At 37.8% G+C, this 24090-nt stretch overlaps 1 protein-coding gene across 1 annotated transcript; it reads left to right on the top strand.

The window, feature by feature from the left end:
* Nucleotides 1–1377: 1377 nt before the first annotated feature.
* LOC145766044 (uncharacterized) lies at nt 1378–23607 on the top strand. Its single transcript, XM_082577698.1, has 6 exons — nt 1378–1477; nt 4169–4287; nt 15816–15966; nt 17394–17555; nt 21248–21433; nt 23390–23607. Exons 1-6 carry the CDS (start codon nt 1408–1410, stop codon nt 23605–23607), a joined length of 906 nt encoding a protein of 301 aa, XP_082433824.1. The 5' UTR covers nt 1378–1407.
* Nucleotides 23608–24090: the final 483 nt, after the last annotated feature.

The raw sequence follows: 24090 nt of genomic DNA on the forward strand, positions 1-24090 counted from the left end.
TATTAATTTATATGTGTTTATTTACATCAAAGCAATAGGTCCATATTCACAACACACAAACCAGAAGAAGTTTCAAAGTGTTTGAACAAGAATATTTATATGCTCAATCGCTTACGGCTACAAAATTTTATGTATAATTTATCGTAAAGATAGATATTTAGGCTTAAGCGATCCATCTTAGGCAAAAATTATTTGGCAAATCCCAAAAATTACCTTAATAAAATCAGGAAAGAATAAAGTCTTACAATTTGGTGAAAATAATGATCATCAAAGCGTGACAATTCAGAACATTTTACAAAAATGTGAAGGGCACGTGAACAACGCTCCCTTTCGTTCCGCTATTGAATGATAGGACAGTTCGAAACAAATATATTCTAATCAAAACAAAAAATAAATTGTTATCACATTTATAGCACTGAAAATGGTTTTCGAAACGTTTGCTAAACATGAGCTTAGTATTTACATTTTGGGCTCTCTATTTTTATGACATTAACCAGGCGTTTCAACCATTTTGCTCCATAACCTCGTTTGTTTTGAAAATGGTTTGTTTAAGAATAATAGAAGTGGTAACACTCCACTGTTTCTAAGTTTACTCAAAACAGTTGCAATTCCTAAATAATTTGTAAATTTTTTTGTAAGTTGGTAAATAGTTCAAGGCCATTAATTGTAAGATGGTTTTTCTTAGTCCTGTCGTTTTCGTTTCGGGATAACACAAAGATGAAAATTGCTTTCTCTTTTAGCAAGAAACTTTCCGTGACCGTGAATACGAAATTTATTAAAACATAGTTTGTATTTCTTGCTCTCTGTATTTTAAAATTAGTTTTTTTTGCACCTTGCCTTTCTACCACATCATGTGACCTGTTCACCACCTTTTGATGCAGTTACCTTTGATTCTCGCAGAGCCTATATCGTTGAGTTTGAGCTAGTCAGAAGTACTGCGCAGTTTTTGTTTTTTCCAGTTTGTAGGTTTAGTAAACCATTGTATTTTATTTCAGATGTAGTTAAATAGTATGTATGCTAGAAAGACATCTTGTGATGTCGAAAACGTTCGATATTTAATTTGTTGCTTAGTTTTGTCATTTGTGTTTTTATAAATGTAATAAACTTGAATATGTTCAACTTGATCACGTTTCTCGGCTTCGCGTGCATGCAATTCAGTTTTTAAAAACTCGAATAGTTCTAATTGTAATTGTAACCTAATTTCAAAAAGCTTAAAATTCTAGCTGTCCAAGATTGGTAACAAACACCCAACAACGAGTTTACTCGACTTGTTTACAAAATTGTTTTATAAAATGTTCTTCTCCCGGTTATTATTATATTTTAATACGTTGTTTTAACCTTCAATATTTCTAACATGTCAATTTTCAGAGACTTGTTGATAAAAAACATCATTGTACCATCATTGCAATGAGGTTATGTGTTATCTCCCTGGTTGTCTTGTTCGCTGTTGCTAGTGTCTCTCCTGAAACACAAAGACGTAAGTAGCCTACACTAACAATTGACACTAGTTCAATACGTTTTTTCTATTGTTTGTGCGCGAGCATTACACCCTTACTGCATTCTTAATTTAAAGAACGTTAATTTATGTTATGATAATGCATTTTGATTTGATTACAAAACAACATGAAAACTAGTAACCACTAATCATGTGAATAACTTCTTTTGTCAATAACTTGTCATTTTTACTTCCGTAGGCGCTTGGAAATTTTCATGATATTCGATATTTTATGTAGAAACCAAATTTCAGCAGCGTTTAATAACTTTTGTAAAACCTTTTTGAGTTCGTAAATTTTGATGCTACTACCCAGACAGCATAATCCGTCATTTTCACTATGATTTCTGCAGACTTTGAATCAATGTAAAAATGACGGATTTTACTGTCTCGGTAAGTCTATTGACAGTCGCAATTCCCTTGCATAACAAGTATAAAACAGCACATCAAAGAGTAGCTAATTATATTTATTTTTTATAATAAGGCTTTTGGGCTCTGTGCTTAAAAAAAGAAAACACAGCAAATCAATTTGAAGCATAGTTTGAAAGGAGGCAACCGCAAAGTTTTCGTAATTTTTGATCTTGATTTGTACTTGTTTCTAATGCATATTAATGCAAAATACGACCTTTTAAAATATGAAAGTTGTCCCGAATAATACAAATACATTCTTTCTTAGCTTGATAACTCTGGAACATCTTTTGCTACTAAAATTAAAAATTCAGTCAAAATTTCCTAGTATCAAATTTCATTGTTGTTGGCAATTTTCAGTTTTTTTAATTTCGTTCATTTCAATAACTAAAATTTAACGTAACAGTCATAGGCGTAGTCAGGGGGGGGGGGCGAAAGGGGCCATGGCCCCCCCTCCCAAATTTTCCAAGTTTGGATTCCGAAGTTGAGCCCTTTGTTAAAAATGTAGTAAAATTTGTAGAAATTTATAACGTTTTCCAAGACATCTGGCTATTAACACCCCCAGGACTTGTTTTAGACACACAGAAAGACACCAATAAATTTTGCAAATCGTAAATCGCGCAAAGTTTACGCGATTTACGTTTCTTTGAACTAATTTGTGGAAGCAATTTCTGAATGGCTTACTCTGTTGGGTTTTTGTGTAGTTGTTGAGTTTTTGCGGATAGCTGAGTTTTTGGTCTTCTCTAATTTTAGCCACAGTTTTTGCCCGTTCGTGTGTAAGAGCTACCTTTAAGTAAATAGCTGTTTATCTGCTAATAAACTTCATACAAATATTACCCAAAAAGTGTTTCCAGAAAGCGCTACAATCCATTATTTAAGTGTAATTTTTCAAAAATTTTCCGGGGGAGCATGCCCCCGGACCCCTCTAGAATACGCGTGCCTTAGGCACGCTCTAACCTCCAGCCACTTTCATTTCTTCCCCTGCTCAACCCACCAGGATACGCCACTGCACATCAAGTGGCGATGGCTTAAATCAAACACTTTATTGTTCTCTTCAATTCATCAAATATTTGGCCCCCCCCAAATTTTTTTTCTGGCTACGCCACTAGTAACAGTGATTATTGTTTTACTCTGACGACACGTCTGCTCAACTACTCAACATTGGGCATGGGCAATGACTATTGACTAATGATACAATTAACTAAAATTAATAAACAATTTTTCAGCCTCAGTGAGTATATTTCTGCTAAGTATGAATTATTTTGCGACCCGGAGTGATACATTTCGCAACCCACACTTGGGTGGTAACCCATTTGCGGACTCTTGTGTTAGCTTAAAGTTTAATCTAAAGCATAGACAAAATGATTGAAACAGTGAAGCGTCATTTTAAGAATTGCATTTCTGGTCAGTATGTTTAAATAGTTTATTGTTTGGCTGCACGGCTGATAAGCGATAGCGCTGGATATTCAAAAACGCGGTTTGGCATGAGCACGACACGGTTTGTGCGTCACACCGACGTCGCCAAAGCGTCACGCAATTTTTTGCTCCATCGTTGAACTTGAAGAAGGTAGGAAAGCTGCTTTCCCGTTTATGCACGTAATAACCACCACACAAAGCCCATATACGACAAAGCAAATTCAAAAATTCCCTCTACCATTTCGTAGTTTTTGCTTGTAAAGCCTAAGGGATAGATGAAACAGTCCACTAAGTAGGCCTATTAATAAAAAGTTATATAACACATAGGCAGTGGCGGCTCGTCGAAACAGGCTGCAGCCTACTTTCGTGAAATTGGTAAACGTAACTGTAATGTAAAACATTTTTGCAGCCTATCCATTAAAACTAGCCACGAGCCGCCACTGCACATAGGAACAGCGAATGTCAACTTACAGAGAAGTTCTACACTTATAACTAATAACGCATAACCAAGCAATAAAGTAGAAAATGAAAAATTCTCGTTATAGTTGTTAACCTCATAAAATTTCACTTCGGTTGGATACCATTGTACTACACTAGACCGATCGTTGTTGTAAGAAGCTAACCTGAAACTTTTTTGTTAAGTGACCAACCATTATCCCTTTGATGGCCAGATATGAAATATTGTACAACGGAACCGCATTAAACCATAATAATGCCATTGTTAATGCAAGAGAAAGAATAAATTGTCATGATAACCTTTAAATTTATCACAAGCAAAAAATAGTTTAACGTTTGAATATGTTGAATCAACGTAAAAAAAGGCAGATTTAGCTAGCTGGATTGTGTTTTCAGGGTATTTTGGATGTCGAGATGATCACTCAACAGGGAACTCCAGTCTTTCACTGGACTCTTGCTACAATGGTTGTGCAATGAATGATTTTAAATTTGCTGGCGCAGCAGCTCTTAATGTGGTAAATAACTATATAGCACTTTGCTTGACACTGTCATGTTTTACTTTTACTGCATGTTGTGCTATTATAGGCAGATAATACCGAGCTAAGACACGGTATCTATAACATAATGCAACAAACTGAAAATATACTATAAATTACAATTATTTTCGGCAATCTATACAATGTGTTAGCCCTTATCAAATAACATGGCCGAAAACGTTTGTAATTTGTAGTTTATTTTCACTTAATGTATTATGTTAAATAGAGTGTCGTAGCTAGATTTTATCTGTTTTATTTCAAAAAAATTACCTTTTTATCAAAAATATTTTTATTATTATTCATACTTACAAATAAACATTTTGAAACACCGATGTCTATTCATTCTACAACCGCATGTGGGAAAACGTTTTGTTTAAAATTAAGAAATAAAACAAATAAAAGAAAGCAAGTTTATCTGCAGACGTTTCCAAGGAATTCAAAGTTGTATCAATTACTGTACATAGTTTCGATTCAATTACAATACAATTACACCATCAGAATTTTTAATTGCAATATTATCCGCATACATTGTCTTGAAATGTTCAAATTACAATTACTTCAATTATAACACTGGTCAACAAAAAAAATTTTTTTCTTGTTGCAAGAGATTTTTTGATCGATTCTGAATGAGTTTTAGCCACTGATTCCAAATCTGCAATCAGATTTTTTCTGCAAGCTCTAGTTTTTATGCAATGCACCAGTGGATATTTTGAGGCTTGCAGCATTTGGTCTGAAATTTAAAACAAAATTCCAACTATTTAGTTCTAGTTACCACGGCAGTTAACCTCGATTTACAGCGATACGATGATTGGTTTTACAAATGCCAAAAAAAAGTTGATTCTTTTTGTTATATTTGTGGCATATACTCATTCCCTCGTCAGAGACGCAATATAACGCCATTCGTGAAGCAGGCCTACAAAGCTTATTTTCAAGTTCCTCTGGGAGATCAAGAGAAGAAATGGGCTCCACATATTGTCTGCCATAATTGCAAAGAAATGCTTAGAGACTGGACAAAGAAAAAACGTAACGGGTTTCCTTTTGGTGTCTCTATGGTGTGTCGTAAACCGAAGGACCACTGCACTGATTGTTACTTTTGTTTGATTAACACCAAGGGTATTGGCAGGAAAAACAGACAAAATATTTCTTATCCAAATATTCCTTCCGCTATTCGACCGGTCCTTCACTCTGAAACGTTTCCACCTCCAGTATTTAATGGTTTTGCATCCTCCGATGATGAAAAAAACAGACTCTGAGATTTACCACGGTGGTATGGAATGCGATATATACTAAGGAAGCAGATGTAGACTCAGAAGGCTTTAATTCTGAAACCATTCAGAAATTTAACTAGTCAGAACTAAATGATTTCGTACGAGACTTGGACTTATCCAAGCAAGCTGCTGAGCTTTTAGCATCAAGGCTTAGTGAAAAACACGTATTGTACCGTTCCACAAAGGTTTCGTTTTTCAGGAAACGACATGAAAGGTTTATATATGTCTTTTTTTTTCAGAGGAAAAGCAGTTAATTTACTGCAATGATATTCCAGGCCTTCTCGTCCAACTAGGAGTTTCTTCACATGATTCAAGTGAATGTCACTTATTTATAGACAGTTCTAGGCGAAGCTGTGACAGCTTTTGAAGTGTGTTCTTTTGCACAATGGTAATGCATATGGAGGAGTTCCAGTTGGTCATTCAACTGTCTTAAAAGAATCATATGATAATATTAAGCTAGTCATTGACTTGCTGAAATATCATCAGCACAATTGGATATTATGCGTTGACCTGAAAATGGTTGGTTTCTTACTTGGTCAGCAAAAAGGATACACAAAGTTTCCATGTTATCTTTGCATGTGGGACAGCAGAGCTAATGACAAGCATTGGACCCAAAAGGATTGGCCCATACGTGAAACACTTAAAGCCGGCATGCCAAACATGTTAAACGATCCGATTGTAAGTAGATACAAAATTGTTTTCCCCCTCTTCACATCAAGTTAGGGTTGATGAAACAGTTTGTGAAAGCTTTAAGCCCTGATAGCGACTGCTTCCAATATATTGTTCACACATTTCCCTCCATTTCATACGAAAAGATTAAAGGTGGTGTCTTCAATGGACCACAAATTCGAAGCCTTGTGCGAGACCAACAGTTCACCGATAAGATGAAAACCAAAGAGAGAGCAGCATGGTTGTCCTTTGTGGATGTCACTTAAAACTTTCAAGATCATGGAACTGCGTAATGCAATAAAACTCATCAAGACTGGTAAATCTCAGGGTCCGGATAAGATACCTCCTGAGTTTCTCAAGCATTGCCCTACCAATCTATTAGAATGGCTAGCTAAGTTCTATACAGCTTGCTTTCAGCAATTAAAACTCCCTAAAGTATGGCGTAAAGCTTCAGTGATGGCTATTCTCAAACCAAAAAAGCCTGCCGATGACACCAAGAGCTATAGACCAATATCTCTCCTTTGTGTCCCATTTAAACTCCTAGAACGACTGCTTCTTTTACGTCTTGAACCTATCATTGAACCTCAACTACCGAAGGAACAAGCTGGTTTCCGTCATGGACGATCTACAGTTGATCAAGTTGTGAAACTCACTGACGACATTGAAGATGCATTCGAACATCGAGAGAAAGCTGGTCTGGTACTGGTTGACCTAACTGCGGCCTATGATACGGTATGGCATCGTGGACTGACTCTCAAGCTTCTTCGTTTTATCCCTAGCCGCCACACAGTTCGATTCATTCTGGAGATGATCTCTAATAGACGCTTCACAGTTCACACCAGTGATGGACAGAGAAGTCGACCCCGCTCTTTGAAAAACGGTGTGCCTCAAGGATCAACCTTGGCACCACTGCTATTCAATATTTACATCAGCGACCTCCCCTGCACCAAGTCAAAGCAATATGGTTATGCCGACGATTTAGCCCTACTAACCACTAATAGAATCTGGTCCAATGTAGAGCACTCACTGGAGTCAGATATGAAAATAATTTCGGAATACTTGAATACGTGGAGACTGCAACTCAGTGCTACAAAGACTACCGTCAGTACTTTTCATCTCAATAATCACCAAGTCAACAGGAAATTGAAGGTCGAAGTCAATGGTTGTCAGTTACCGTTCAAGAGTCAACCAACTTATCTCGGGGTGAAACTGGATAGGCAACTGACGTACAAGCAGCACATCCAAGGCCTGCGTGCAAAAGTAACTGCGCGCAATGGACTTTTGAGGTGCTTGGCCGGCACAACATGGGGGGCAAAACCATCTACCCTCCGCATAGGTGGCCTGGCGCTTGCCTACAGTGCCGCAGAATACGCAGCTCCGGCATGGTGTCGCAGCAAGCACACCAAAAAATTAGACGCCTGCCTGAACGAGACAATGCGCATTATTACTGGATGCTTAAAACCAACACCACAGCAATACCTTCCAGTGCTGTCAGGTATCCTACCCGCTAATGTACGCAGAGAAGCGATGGTGTCTTCGTTGGTAAATAAAGCCTGTGCTGATCCGAACCACATACTACACGATTGCGTATCCACTGTCAATGTCCCAATCATACAACGCCTACCATCACGGCGCCCTTTTGTAAGGCATGCTGCAAAACTCCAGCTCGCTGATTTCAGCACGTCAGATGCCTGGTCCGAGGAATTGAGCACTGTGCCAAAAATAAAGTCTCGCCTCGTTCTATTCGATGTCTCTCCTGCCTCTTCACTCCCACTTGGTTCTGAGCTTCAGAGAAGGGAGTGGGTGACACTGAACCGAATAAGAACGGGAGTTGGCCGCTTCAATGCTTGCTTGACACGCTGGGGCATAAGGGACTCTGCTGCTTGTCAGTGCGGTGCGACGGAGCAAACAGCTAACCACATTATCTTTGGGTGTCCCATCTATTCCCCTCCCAATGGAATAACAGGCCTCCGTACACTAGATGACTTGACGAAAAGTTGGCTCCAAGTCCTTCCATTCGGCTGACCACAAACTTTCTGCTTCATACGAACGACGACGACGACGACGACGACGACGACGACTTAAAACTTTCTTGGAAACAAAAAGGCTCACAATTACGAGGTTCTTGTGAGCAAAATGTTCTTTGTTTTCCGCGACTTAGGATGCAGAATGAGCATTAAAGTTCATTTCTTATTCAGTCATCTGGACAAATTTCCAGAAAACCGTGGAGCTGTCAGTGACGAACAAGGAGAGCGGTTCCACCAGGATCTTATGAAAGTAGAAGAACGTTACCAAGGCCGATGGAATCGACACATGATGGCAGATTACTGCTGGAGCATTAAACGAGACTGCCTCCAAAAAGCTTACAAACGCAAGAGCCTGAAACGCCAATTTTTGCCCAGCATGTAGTGTGGATTTCGCTTTCTATTTTCAACCAGTGAACTTTTCTCACAACATCAAACTTTTAAAGGAGCTTATTTATGCTTGTAATTGCAATAGGTCTGCATGCAGTGGTATGGTTACTACTGTAGTTGTGAAAATGATTCGTTTGTTATGTATATAGCCTATATAGTTCTTGAAATTTTGTTTACGACGCTTTTCGAATGATTTTGTAATGTTTTTTCAAATATTTCGGTGCATTTCTAACAGTAAGTATAGATCTAAGCTATAGACAAAACAGTTAAGCAGTTATTTCAGTCGTAAAAGATGTTTTTTTTCCTATTCATCAAAATATAATTTTTTTGAAAAATATTCAGTTTTTACTCAAAAAAGGGAAAAATCAAAATTTGCAAAAAATCTAGAGCTTCTAGACCAAAACTAACGTCATATTCAGATTCAGCACCCCAAAATTACCCAATTCCAAGTGAATTTGGAAATGCAACAAATTTATTGTTGACCAGTGTAATTAATTGCACGTTTCAATAAAAAAATTAATGTTCCGATATTTATGTTCATCAATGATTTTTGTTGTTTGATTTTATCAAAAACAGTAGACTTGCATTTGCTGAAGATTAAGATGCGAAAATTATCTGTAGGACCCAGTAAGTTCCTTTTTGCTGTATAGAAGTTATCAGACATTGCAAATAGCGTACTGTACTGTAAATGTTGAGCTAATGTTGTAGTTAGGCCTCAATGTAACCTAAATGTAAACGCAATTTAGACCAAACGTTTTTGAAATTGCAATTACATTAAACAACAAATGAAAGTCTTAATTACAACTATAATTACAATCACATGAAAATGTGCAATTAGTTACATTCAATCACAATTGCAAATTGTAATTGATCCAATTCTGTCACTGTCACAGTTGACGTCAAAACTCAATTGGTAAGAGATGGTGATATTACAAAATAACAATATCTTCAACAGGTTACTGTACGGCTGTGCTTCCCAACCAGTGGGTCACGACTCACGAGGCTACTTTAGGTAGGCCGCGACGCATTTCCAAATGTCACAAGTCACGATAAAATCGACGTGTCGTGGTATTATTACTTACCAATTACGCAAAATGTAACATATATCCAACGACTTAAATTACCTGTTGTGTCGTGTCAACCATTTCAGTACCTTCTTCCATATTGCAAAGTGTAGGTAGGTTCAGAGCCGTGTGATTACAACGGTTCAGGTGAGATGATGGTTAAGCTGAACGTTGAACAACAATTGAAGTCAGAGAGTCCATTTGTATGCTTGCCACGTGTTGAAACATGCAAAGCGAGGAGTGTCACAGCCTTCCCTCAGAAGTTGACTGATCGAAAAGAATGATTAGGATACGCGAATAAATTTATACCAGTTTATGCGATAGTGACGTCAGAATGGTTATGAGTGAGGTTTACTAGAATGGCCTCTTCTTCCTCCTGTCAATGCGGTGCCGAGGAACAGACCGCAGACCACATCATCAATGACTGTTCCATGTTCAAGCCATCTAATGGAGTGGAAGGTCTGCGTGTCATGGATGATGAAACCCGTGCGCGGACATTTTGCCGAAAGACATTTTGCAGAAACCCATTTTGCCGAAAGACATTTTGCCGAAAGGACAAATTGCCGAAAGGACTAATTGCCGAATGGACAAATTGCCGAAATAATTTGGAAAAAAATTAATTGAAGTGACACAAAGTTTCGTTGCTATGCAAGCAGTGCCTTTGAACTGGCAATTATTTTGAAGTGATACCAAGTCTCATTACTATGCAAGCAGTGCTTTTGAAATAGTAAATACTTTTCTACTGTTGTTTGCCTAAAAATGACTTTACCCACAGTTTTTGGCAATCAGTGTCAGTTTGAAGTGACGCCAAATCTCATTATTAGTGTATGTGCAGTCTCCACAGTTTTTGTACATCAGTGTTAGACGTTTATTTCACCTGTTTTTTGAAATTCAACTGAAGTCTTTTATTATTTCTGTTTGCTGCCATTTTGTGCTCCGTTTATGCCAATTTTGGAATTCATTCAGAATATTAAAGCCAACCGTAGAATTCTTCTTGAAGTTTTCGTATACGTCCTTGATAAACGCATACGTGACAGTCGTACTGGAGATGTGAAAAACGCAAAGAGTGTTCAAGTAGATAATAGTTGCGACGTTCTTCAAGGTCAGTGTTCACATCATTCTCACGCTCCTGATCCATCACGTACGGTTGTTGTGAAGACTATTTCAGCAATTCAACACCGCGCCGTTAATTCCAAAGAATTTACCAGCAACGTTATCCAGAACTGTACACAAGATTTTCCCCTGGCAGCATCTGGTAGTCTACCCAAGGTCGATACATTAGCTAAACTGTTCTGAAGAAAACGCAAGGTTGTGAACGATAGACTAAAACACGTTGTGGAGAATATCGATACATATAACACTTCTGTCAGATACTTACGCGCTGTCGCACATAATTTGTGAGTAAAATCTGTTTGTGAATGATATTTATGTGTTATTAGGTTATGATAATAGGCTACATATAATACATATTTTCGGCAATTTGTCCAATCGGCATTTAGTCCTTTCGGCAAAATGAGTTTCGACAAAATGTCCATTCGTCAAAATGTCTTTCTGCAAAATGTCTTTCGGCAAAATGTCTGGGTACCATGAAACCAAAGACTGGATGCTCTTTAGTAGCCTTCCAGTGTAGTCGGGGAACATCGTGAATCTGGGGTGGTAAAAGGATAGACCCTCGGCCCCTGAGGCTCACACGACGACGACGACGAGTGCTGCCAGTCACAATGAAGATAAATTAAAACTTGAAGGTAAAAAGTTATATAAGTGTGGGAACAGGAATGCATTGAAAAATATGACAAAGTGTTGTAATGTGAAACCGCAGTCGGTACATGATCACCATCTCAGCACCCTGCCCCATGTCATGCATTATTCCTTTTGATAACATACCAAATATTGACCAATCTACACTTAATAATGATAAACCTTACAAGGTAAATAAGCTTTTGCATTTTCAAAGCCAAAGTTATTCTGAAATCAAGGATCTATCTTCAAAGATAAATGTCTATGAAAAAAATCAACTGTTATTACTCCATGTGAACACGAGAAGCTTAGATGCTAAACTTGCAAAACTAGAATCATTGCTCACTGAAATTTTAAGGTTACCAGATATAATTGCCGTATCAGAAACCTGGCTTAATAAGAATCGTACTCAGTTTGTCCAGTTGCAAGGTACAATTTTATTTGTTCTCACAGTAGGCTGCACATGCAGACGCTAAATCAGTAGCAGGTAGAGTGGGAATGTACATAAACCATTCAATAACATATAATCAATTGGACAACTTTGGTTTAAACATAAAAGGTTGTGAAGAATTGTGGGTAAACATACCAGCAACAAATAATAAGCAATGTTTAATTGGTGTTCTATAGCAGACATCCTCAACATAAACTTGATGAATTTCAAATGAAACTCTGTGAATGTATTGACACAATAAATACCCTAAACAGGAACTACTATATATGTGGTGACATTACGTGACATTAACATTGATCTTTCAAAAAAAAGATGTTAACACATCTGTCAAAGGCTACTCCGATAAACTTCTCAGTTGTGGCTGTCAGCAACAAGTGGAGACTCCTGCCCGAGTAACCGCTAAAAGCTCAACTTTCATTAATCAATTGATCATGTTTACAGAAATGACTTACAAAATAAAATTACGTGCCATAGGCTACTTTGTAACATGACATTTCTGATCATTTTCCAATTACTATTGCAATACAGTCAATGAAACCCAATATATTAATCAAGGTGAATATCCTGACATCCTAAAAATTGCTCACGTAACTCCTATAGGCTACATAAAAATGGTTCTAAAAAACTACAGCAACTACAGACCAATATCAATCCTGTCACCTTTTGCAAAAGCATTTGAAAAATGCCTGTTTGGCCAAATGCACAAATATCTAGCAAAAAAATGCCTTGTTACACCTCATCAATTTGGTTTTAAGTCAGAGTATTCCACTTCACTTGCTGTTTCAAACATTTGTGATGACAGTTTAGCAAACCTTGACAACAAAAAACCACCTATTCGGTATTTCTTGATTTTGCTAAGGCTTTTGATACAGTCGACCATGCTATTCTCACAAAATAAAAATAAAAAAAAATAGAAAAGTATGGATTTCGAGTCCATTCCCAACAGTTGTTAAAAAGTTACATCTGCAACTGTCAACAATACACAGTTGTAAATGGTGTTTTGCCCGCTTCTAGAAAAGTTACCTGTGGAGTTCCCCAAGGCTGTCATTAGGACCTACCACATTGTCATTAGGACCTCTCCTATTTTTGTTGTATGTAAATGATCTGCCTAACCAGGGGCAGATTTAGCTGATGGGAAGCCTGGGGCGCTTTTAGATCTGGGAGCCCCGTGCAAAAAAATTATTCACGCCTACGGCGCGAAAAACCACCCCTACGTCTCCAGTAACATTAATCCAGCACGGCACAGCATTTTGCAGAAACTTCAAGGGCTGAAATAAAAAAATAAAAAAACAATAACACAAAATCCCATTTTTTCCAGGGCGGGGGAGGGGACCTTCGAAAGGGGGGGCCCAGAGCACCTGCACCCTCTGCACCCATCCCCCCCCTAAATCCGGGCCTGTGCCTAAGGCAACAAAAATTACTGTTAAATTAGTGGCTGATGACACTAATCTAATGATGGCACAAATGTGAGAATGACTTACAAAAAAAGGTGAACACAGAACTTGAAAAGGTTTTCACTTGGATGAAACTTAACCGGCTATCAATAACTTTACAGAAACAGAATACAATCATGCTTATTACAAACAAAAAACAAATAAATGATGTTAACATTAAGATTGGGTGTAAACCAATTCAGCAAAAAGATCAAATCAAGTACCTTGGTGTCTAGATTGATAATAAGTTAACGTGGAAATAACGTGACAATGACGTGACAAGAAATATTTACATTCATTATTTTAGCAAAGAGTCGACAACTCTAAAAACTTTCTAGAAAAAAAAACAGTTAGGCCTAATAAGCTATGCTGACAATGCAGTAGCGGATGTAAAAAAAATATTGCTTGGCCTCCAGAAAATTTTGTCATAATAAATAGTGTTGTTTGGGTTACTTTTTAGGCAATTTTAGAAACAATAATATTTTTTTTTATCAAGCTCCCTTATATTATTATTACCTATTAGTATGCAACCAATTTAAGTTAACTTACCATTTCAAAAAAAATTCATTCACGATCGTAAAAGGATTTCAATAATTTATTTCTTGAAAGTTGGTAGGTTATATAGCCCAGTGTGGTGTAGTATTTCAACAGTCTAGAACTTAGAAAATCTATCTGAGGTGTCCTGACCTTCGTTTCACTGATAGCATTTCCACGGCACATTTAACTTCATAACGTATCTTGATTAACAATGAAATTTGTCAATTTAATTGTTATTTAACTGGACTATTTGAGTGCGCAGTGTTTACTTTGTAATATTACATCGATTTGTTAGTTTTTGTGGGACCCAAAAAAATTTTTACTCTTATAATCTACTGTTGAAGCTATGCATATCTTATTTTGATGTCTAAATGAATAAAATGTGGTTGACGAGTAAAGAGTAAAGACGATGTCGCCGCCAATGTGCGGGTTCAACTATGGCAGGAGGGCTGGCAGCCGGACCAACATTAGCCAATATGGGGCTCACACATATGGAGAGCCTTCCTCCGGAAAGCGTAAACCGTGGAAGTATTGGCGATGCCTAAACCGCTTAAGAACTGGCATTGGCAGGTATAAAACTTTGATGAGACACTGGGGATATTCCATGGGGAGCACAAGTTGCAAATGCGGACAGGAGAAAACGATGCAACATCTACTCGAATGCCCTGACCTAAAAGCAAGGTGTTCTGCTCAGGATTTGGCCAAGTTCAACGATAGAGCAAGAGCTTGCGTGATGCTCTGGGCAGTGCCGGTCTTAGGGTATTTCGGGCCCTGTGCAAAATATGCTTTGCGGGCCCCAATGCAAAGCTATGTCTCTATGTTGAGTCTGGATGCAACCTATTTCGTCCCCTGAAAAATTCGTACCCCGATTTCGTACCGTGAAATCGTATAACAAAATCAAATTTCGACCTATTTCGTCCCCTGAAAAGATCGAGAAATTTTGAAATGTTTGCCGCAACTCCGATCAGCGACTTCGGCTATGTCGGTTTTTTTTCTCGATCTTTTCAGGGTACGAAATGTTCAGGGGACGAAATAGGTTGAATTTGTTGAGTCTCTATGTTTTCTTGTTGCTAATACCTTTGTTGAATTTTTCCATTGAAAATGACAAAATTACTGCATTTTCTGAGTAAATTGCGGGCCCCCTAATTTGCGGGCCCTGTGCGATCGCACGGTTTGCACACCCCAAAGACCGGCGCTGCTCTGGGCTACGGCCGTGTGACACACGATGAAGAGAAGCCTTCAGATGGTAAAGTAGCCTACCGGACCCCTTTCTGGGTACCAGCCCCACTTTATCTCTCTGGTGGTAAAATAGCCACTTCAGCCACCAAACAGTATAGCCTAATATAAGAATTTAGTCTAGTATAGTGATTTCCCTAACCACGAATATCAACCCGAAACACGAATTGCAAAATAAACAGGCTAATGTTTGTTTAAATTCAAAAACTGAAATGGCACAAGTAAGAAGATTGCTATCCCTATTTCTGGACTAAAAATTAGACCAAAACCACTTTTCAGATTTCAGCAAATGTTTGACCTAAACCCAAAACCTTTCCCAAATCCAATCGAAAACTTTCTGATCGTCTGCACCAACTTTGCTGTAAATTTTCTTCTGGTGAGCCTAGAACGACCAGTGAAACATAAATGGAATCGGGAAGTAATACTCTAACGCCATGAGTTAAGTAAAAGTTCAAAAAAGCAACCGCTAGATAGAGATAGTAAGTTTTGCGGATCGGGAAATTTTATTGCACAAGATTTGTTAAACGACTTGCTTAAACGACATCAATAAAAGTTTGTAGACAAACTTCATGTTCATAAAATTGTCGATGAAGGGGGACCGAAAATAAATTGGTACCGGGCCCGAGAAATCTTGTCTACGGCCCTGGTGGAAAGGAATGATTTGCTGACAGGCTAAATATTAACTCTTTATCTTGCAGCCTGCAGGCGTCCCGCCACTTATGTGCTATTGCTACGATCCAGTATCCACGCCGAATGTAGACGATTCATTTTGTAGCGCAAACTGTCCAAATGAACCAAGTTTTACTTGTGGATCAGCGGACACCAATTATGTATCTGTTTACGTTAATGGTAAGTTTGTATAAAAATTTCTTGGACTGTTTTAGATTTTATTGAATTGTAGCCTGCATAAAAATATTGATAACCCAGCAGATAAGGTGTTTGCTTTCTAACCGTGCAATTAATTCCAAGCTCTAGCAGGTTGTTGAAATAAGCACTACTTACCTCTACCCAGGGGGCCAGGGTGTAATAAGTTGGGAAGGGTTATTTTCTGAGGGAAGGGTTATTTTCTGAGGGAAGGGTAGTCGGAAGAAAAATTTAATCTCTTTCGACTAAACTGGTTTAAACTCTAAATTAAAACTGTTGAAAAAATTTTCACTCTGAAACTCTCTAAAACCAATTCTACTAAAACTGAACCAACTCTAAACTAACTAAAACTTATCTGAACTATTCTAAAACTCTCTCTAGCCTACTTTAAAACTTTAAAAACACTCGAACTCTCGAAAAAACTGGCCAATCTACTCTCTATAGCAGTGGCTTTCATCCGGGGATCCTCGAACCTCAAAAGGATCCCCAAAGTATTTTCCGAGGGTTTGTGAAAATTCTAAGTTTGCAGAATGATTGATAAATTATGACATTTAGAAATTGGCTGAGCTATGTTTGTGTATTTCAGTTGTTGTTGTTGTTGTCGTATCCAGGCTTACGCCCACCAGTTAAACAATTAGAAAGCAAGGAGAACAATCTTCGTGTCCACCTTCAGACAAGTCTTTGAGTGTCCTGCAAAAAAACACAGCACCGAAACTTATGAAACATTAGGAGACTTTAGACATTTCCATTGGGAGACGCAATATACCAAAAATTCAGATTACATTTTTTTAGGGACCGCGACCGCTTCGAAGGTACTAAAAGAATCCGCCAAGATAAAAGATTCATAACCACTTTTCTTTTGTTTAGAAGTAATGTAATGTAAGAAGCTTTCGGTAATGAGGAACTTATTTTCACATTTTTTGATGCTTGGTAGGCTATCAATTGTCTACCCTTTTCACTCATGAGACAGTTATAGTCTATGCCACAAACATTAGACACCAAGTACAAAAAGGCAACATTCGTCAGATTCGGATTCTTTTTATTTGGTTTAGCACTACAGCATGTACAAAATTGTACATGATGTACACATCAATTGATCTATAGCTACATAGATAAATACATTAAATGTGGTAGGCCTACTGGTATTAGGACGACAGCAAAAGACCACAGGGTTAACGAAGTCAGCTGCCACTCATCATCATCACTACCATAAATCTAAATGTATGAACAGCTTTTTCTGGACTGTTATTTTGACTTCAAAACCTCATAAGAAGAGCTTTTTGGTTTGACTCTTCCACTTTTGTTAAGCAGTCTTGCTTAGAAGACCGATCCCAATTTGTAATATCATAATAGGCATGTGTAATTGTGTATGTATGACAATGACATCATAAAGTTTCTTGTTCTAATTTCAGCGACATTGTTGGGAAATGCCGCAGTATCTGACTGCCATGACTTAACATACGTCAGTGAGCTTGAGGAATGTCGAACCAGCCTGGCTGCACAGTTTGACGTCATTGAAAGAATGACAATCCTCAACGAAACTCTAATGATGTTCTTCTACATGGAGGCCGTTTGTACGTATTATGTTGTAATCTTTTTATGTATTAGATCAGGGCTGTTGCAAAGATACTTTGGGCCCGGTTGCCTACCAATGAGATCGTCAGGCCTTAAAACAAGACACTACAAAAAAAACGCAGTAAATCCGAAACTAAGTGGTTTCTTTAAGTTCCAGCCCCTTGGAAAGGTTATGGGCCCCTAAAATTATTTCGGTTTCGGGTCCAAAAGTACCTCTAAAACCCCATGTTTACACTACTGCATTGAATGCTTATTCTTACAAGAATAAACGGTCAATTAAACAGTCTGTTACTGTTGTCATTCAGAAAATGATATGATGGTGTTGTACCATGACTGAAAAACCTAAAATTAAATAAAATTTCAAGCCTTAAAAATTAAGTTTTGTAGCTTTTGTGGCTGATGATACGACTTTTCCTCTGGAAATTAGTCAAAGATTGTTACAGTAGGGCCCACTTAGTAAAAACTATCTGATAAATTTTAATAGTAGTTCTTACAATAATAACTAATGTTTACAAAAACAGCAAAATATTATTACTAAAAAGTCGGTTTGGTACCAAACTTAAATATTAGCCTATACAAAGAAAAGGTGGTTTACAACTCAAAGATTTTTGTCTGATACGCTTCAGAATTCTGTCTTCAGAATTTTGAACACCTCCCTGATGAAAATTTTCTGAAAAGCGTAAAACGGAAAGCTTCGATTTACGAGTCGTTTACTTCTTCCTGTAGCACGAATATTATTAAAAAACAATACTCGTAGTCAGGGCCTCTGAGAGAAATTTTCACTAGGGGTACGAAGAGTCATTCTGGGCCCCCCTCTCACTCCGAGCCCCCTTTGTCTTTGGCAAAAAGTGTGATGTTTGCTTAGGCGTATTGCACACCACACAACATTTTATTACAGAATTGGACATCTGTGCGCAATAATAGTATCAGGCTGCAATTAAACTATTATTTTGTGTTGTGCATATCATGTGATCTGACCCTCGCCAATTTCTGTATCCTGCATTACATTCGTGTGTCAGTTGTTGATGGTGCTGTAGGATACTGTTGTTGAGAGATATCGCTTATGCGGCTTATTGTACATCTTTAATGTAAAATTTTTAAATTCATTTTTTTATTTCTCTTAGATGTAGCTTATAATTATTCCTGAAGAGGACACTATGTGATGTCGAAAACGTTGGGTTTAGTAGTTTTTCATATTTTATTTGTGTGTTCAATGTTAAATCCGTTAACTGAGTGTTATATGCATCTGGTACAAGCCAAGCTCTCTTTCAAGGCTCAAACATAACATCTTGTTAAAGCATAATCAAGTTAATTATCTGACCAATCCTAACCTTTTTTCATTAACTTTTGCATTCACCACATGCCCAGCACAAGCAGAGGTGAACGAGAGAAGTCACTTTTTTTACTCCGGCTCCGGTCCTGCTCCGAAAGTATTCTCCGGCTCCTGCTCTAACTCCAAAATTCATTTTGAAGTGAAATAAGCGTGAAACTAGCTTTGTCAAATAGATTCTAAAAAACAAAAACACCCAAGGGTTTTTGCCTGGGGTTTTTCTCAAACCTGGTTTTGCTACACTATGCCCCTCCTCCCTAGGACAGGAAAATAACTAACTTTTATGATTTAATTTAGAGCGCTTTTAACAGAACATTTTTGCACGTAAAGCATTAAATTACCACTTTGGGCCCCAAATTTGCTTGCAAAGCACTCGACTTTCTGGGCCCTTTTGCTAGATTACGGACCCCCCCAGGACTAAAGAATAACAACTTTTATGCTTGAAATCAGCTGTTTAGGATGGTTTCAACCAAACATTTTTGCGCGTAAACTATAAAACCACAATTTCGGGCACCCCAACAAACACAGGCCTGGGCTCTCAAGGGTACGCCGTACCCTCCGTACCCCCCTCTCATAAGCCCTGCTCGTAGTAAAAGCTGTAGCCTGTATCTCTGTTCAGTTCAGCAAGCCATTGCCCTAGGAAGGGCTGTAGACTTGTCCGCCCAGTTAGCTCAGTGGTTACGCGCCCGGTTCAAGATCACGCGGCGCTGGTCCGACTCTTGGAGTGTGCGCTTGAGTAACACATTTCAGGACTGCTCACCATTCAGCGGCACCTAGTGAATGGAATAATTCCCCAGCAACAACACTTCAACAATCGGAAAACTTCACTCTGGCAATTTCGGTGACCGGCCCTGCGTCAAGAGCCTCTTCTCTATAAGTATGCGAAACCACCAGAAATAACCAATCAAAGCTTTGTCAGTCCGAGGATAAAGGTTCAAAACAAACAAACAAAATATCTAGAGCAGTGTGACCTACTGTTTATAATCATCAGAGAAATCGAAGGCCATAGTCAAAGGGGCGCGGCTCCGCAATCGCCGGCATGCCTTTAATTGTTTCGCTAAAGACAATACATCTCTGTAGGCTTAATGACTAGAAACTGGAATCTAATAGATTTGGATTTTTTTATTTGGTTTAGCACTACATTGAGTGTGGTGCTGGTGCTTGGACGACAGCGAAAGATCACAGGGTCAACGAAGTCAGCTGACATCCTCACACAAGTAAAAAAAAAAACTACGAGAAGAAGAGGCAATAACAATAAGAGTAGACTACAACAAAAACTAAACAATCTAACAAAGTTAGAATTATAACAGCATATAATAAATCATTCTGGTGCACTGTAAGGTCATGCTATGGGATGGCAGTCGTGGGTGATGAGATATGTCAGTTTAATAAATCTATTAATTATATTGAGCAGTTGAATCAATGATTCTCCTTTATACTTCTACCACCTGTCTGGTGTATTAATCCAAATAAATATCTCTTCTTTTTCTTTGTCGTTTTCTTTTTTTTTCCTTCTTGTTGTTCTTTTTTGCTTATGGTTATAAATTAGAGAAATAAAACAAAGTAACTTCAGCGGGTTTAACATGATGTATTACATACACAAATATAACATAATTAAAAATAAACTCTAACGTTTTCGACACGTACGTGTGTCCTCATCAGGAATTACATATCTGCAATATACATGAAAATTGTAAGGTAAATTTGACTTTGCACTATAACTGTAACTGTAGCCTATACTAACGACACTCCAGACTGAAAAGCACAAACTGAACGAGTGACAAAGGAATGAAATAACACAGGTTATAAATTATAGTTATATTTTTTTATTATGCTATTATGATTTCGTTTGTTGTTATTTTTATTTGCAATGATTATTATAATTCTAAGAAGCATACTTAGCATTGTCGGATTGCTGTTGATTCCATTGCAACGATTTAACTAGGTTTTTGAAACAAGCTGTTGAATGGTACTTTTAAACTGACATGTTGTGTTAAACATAAAATGTTATTCACTGTACTAGTACGTGCTCAGCCTTGCGCCGATAGCCAGGAAGAGCTCTCTCTTCACAATTTCTTCCCCTGGCGCTTGCTGGTTTTATTGGCTCTTTTTTTCCATAAAAATAAGAGTTAAACTGACTGATAAAAGCTGTGGTTAAATTCCCTTGTGGCATGAATTTCATTGGTTTTTACACACGATATTTAACTTCTTTGTCACTTAATTTCACAGTTTGATTAGTGACTGTATGCTATATAATGATTAGGATTTCAGTGTCAAATCGGAGTGATGTCTAAGGTGTCTAGATGTCTAATTTTTCTAAACTCTCAAAAGTATATTTTCTTGACACTGCTGCTTTTGCAGATGAACCTGACCAGTGTACAATGACGCCTAGCGGTTGTTGGATAAACCCAGACAACCCGCTTGTTAATTCTACGTGCTCGTTCAACAGCACCAACGGACATCGCACATGTGAATGTCCAGTTGGTTTCAAAGATGCAGTACCAGTGAATGCTTCACTCACATACATACCCGGAACTAACTGCACAGGTGTGTGGTAAAATACCCAAGTTATTTCTGGAGATTTTCTTTCTAAGGACTATAGTCCGCCCCGACAGCTCAGTCGGTTGAGCGTCAGACGTTACGAACAAAAGCACTGCTTGTTCCAGCGGTAGCCTAAAGATTCGACTTTTGGGGTGTGCTTGCGCAACTTGTTTCATTTTCAAGGAGTGCTCTCCATTCAGCGGTACCTTGCGAATGGAATAATTCGCAGACAACAACATTTCAACAATCGGAAACTTCACTCTGTCAATCTCTGTAACTGGCTTACGTTAAAGCCTCTAAAAATATGCAAAAATGCCAGGATTAAGTTCTCAAAGAAGCTTTCTCAGCCTCAGAATATAGATTCAATCAATCTCATACACAATGACAAAACCCATCTCATATAGTACGGAAACATCTTTTTACATTTTTCAAGAACTCATAGTTTTTAAAAATGTTTAGATGTACTGTTGCAAGAATGTAATTTTTCTATTATTTTATGTAAGTTTTCCTCGATTTATAGCGTAAAAACTAGTCCTCCTCAAATGCGCTTTCACGTTTTCTACAAAAGTTAATGCTTTTCGCGTACTTTAGATTAGAGTTTTTTGAATACTTTTTTCCGTGACTCGAGATTCAATGATGTTTAGCTGAAATTACTTTCTCGGCCTTAATCTCGCTTATCTTTGTTCTATCGTAATTGAAAGCGACTTAAATTAAATCCCGGAAATGTTGACAGTAGCTCATGGTTTGAAAAAACATTGGTTTCTTTCCATACTGGATTTAACCTTCCAGCTACAAACAATGCAGGATGAAACGCGTATTGCATATCTTCCATTGTCACCTTGAAGCTTGATATAATCAAAACAGCCCCAAAAATAATGGGGTTTTTTGTTCATTTTTAATAAAAAGTAGACGCTCATGGAATAACGCACCGGAGCTAAAAATTAAATTTTAGTGAAACAAAAGCAACTTTTTTTGGGGGCAAACATCATTTAAAATTAATTGTAATTGTATTGAAGCAAATTTTTGAAAGGAGGAAATAAAAATTTAGGGAGCGATTGCTTTTAACCCTCCCCCCATTGACTACGTCCCTGCGCTGATGTGTCTCAACTTTTGCCCGTTCGTCTCGTTGTTGAAAAGATTTATAAGTTTAAAAGGATCCATCATCTAGGAGACTAGGTGCAATCGAAAGATTCATTTTGCTGCTGTTTTCGTGACGTAATAATGAAAACAATAAAAACAGAGAGAGACTGTTCACCAGGCATTTTATAATAAAAGTAATTTGCGTTCTTCTGGTGACTATTTACTAGGTTACCTCCTGATGTTAAAGATGATAACTAGCTTTTGTATTTCCGACGTTTCGTCAGTCAGCACGACTGACTTTATCAAGGTGGCTAAAACAGGTTAACACAACCTGTTCAGCAACGATGGCACAACACAAAAACGTACTGATAAAATGAATAAAGTAAGCAGCAAGAATCAGAATTAAAACACGCAACAAGACACCTAGAGGTTAAACTGAATGCTTTATTCATTTACTTTATTCATTTTATCAGTACGTTTTTGTGTTGTGCCATCGTTGCTGAACAGGTTGTGTTAACCTGTTTTAGCCACCTTGATAAAGTCAGTCGTGCTGACTGACGAAACGTCGGAAATACAAAAGCTAGTTATCATCTTTAACATCAGGAGGTAACCTAGTAAATAGTCACCAGAAGAACGCAAATTACTTTTATAATGAAAACAATATTGGTTGCAGTAAGAGCTCGTTTTTCCAGACCCCAGATGATTAATTTTCGTCTTCTTGACTCGGTTGGAAAAGGTTGCCCGATCGACAAGATAAAAAGAATAACATTCTTTGCAAAGATTGATTTTGTAACAGATCTGTATGAAAAAGGAGATGATCTTCAACATGAAAAATTTAAGCAAAGAGATATTTCTTTACATTATAACCAACTTAATTTACAGACATCGATGAATGCATCGACAACACCACATGCACAGCCTACGAGTCATCCTGTGAAAACATGGCGGGAAGCTTCAAGTGCGTTTGTAACTATGGATTTATTGACGTCTATAACGACGGCAGTTTCTGTAACTCGTCAGTAAACGAATGTCTTCTGCCAATAGCACCTATCTGTGATGACAACGCTCTCTGCACTACGCTTGGTAAGCTGTCCAGATAATGATAGACCGGTAATAACAGTCAGTCAACTAGGCGTGGTTTAACTTTTGATAGTTACAATATTAACAAAATTTGAAGTTGATTGAAGAACACTCAACATTGATTATAAAATAATGGCTTTTCAGAATTATCATTTGTTATGTTGTCTAATGAAAGTAGGGAAAACATTTACCTCCATCAAATAAATTATATTCGGAGCTGGTTGAATAGCGCATATTGCCCTTGAGGAGTGTGGGCAAAACATTATATTACATTGCATAGTTTGGTGCTATTCATCATGTTTGACGTCATGTGTGAGGTCATGTCGTCGTTGTCCTCACACATCGTATTGACAGTTTATCGTATTGTCACATTAGTCATAGAGGGCTACATCATATTCGTTAAAAGGAAGCGAATCGTGTTGTTGGGATTAACAAATGATCCCGAATAAAATTTGCCGATGTGCACAGCTTTGAAATGTCTTTTAAAGTTTGTCACGATCAGC

Source organism: Aplidium turbinatum, chromosome 3 (genome assembly GCF_918807975.1).
Source record: "Aplidium turbinatum chromosome 3, kaAplTurb1.1, whole genome shotgun sequence".
Taxonomy (NCBI): domain Eukaryota; kingdom Metazoa; phylum Chordata; class Ascidiacea; order Aplousobranchia; family Polyclinidae; genus Aplidium; species Aplidium turbinatum.

What these genes read in the sequence shown, in the direction of transcription:
- LOC145766044 (XM_082577698.1), top strand. Translation starts at nt 1,408, where the DNA reads ATGAGGTTATGTGTTATCTCCCTGGTTGTCTTGTTCGCTGTTGCTAGT. An exon ending in CTTCTACATGGAGGCCGTTT is followed by an intron (nt 17,556 to 21,247) that starts GTACGTATTATG and finishes CTGCTTTTGCAG; the next exon opens with ATGAACCTGACCAGTGTACA. An exon ending in ACCCGGAACTAACTGCACAG is followed by an intron (nt 21,434 to 23,389) that starts GTGTGTGGTAAA and finishes CTTAATTTACAG; the next exon opens with ACATCGATGAATGCATCGAC.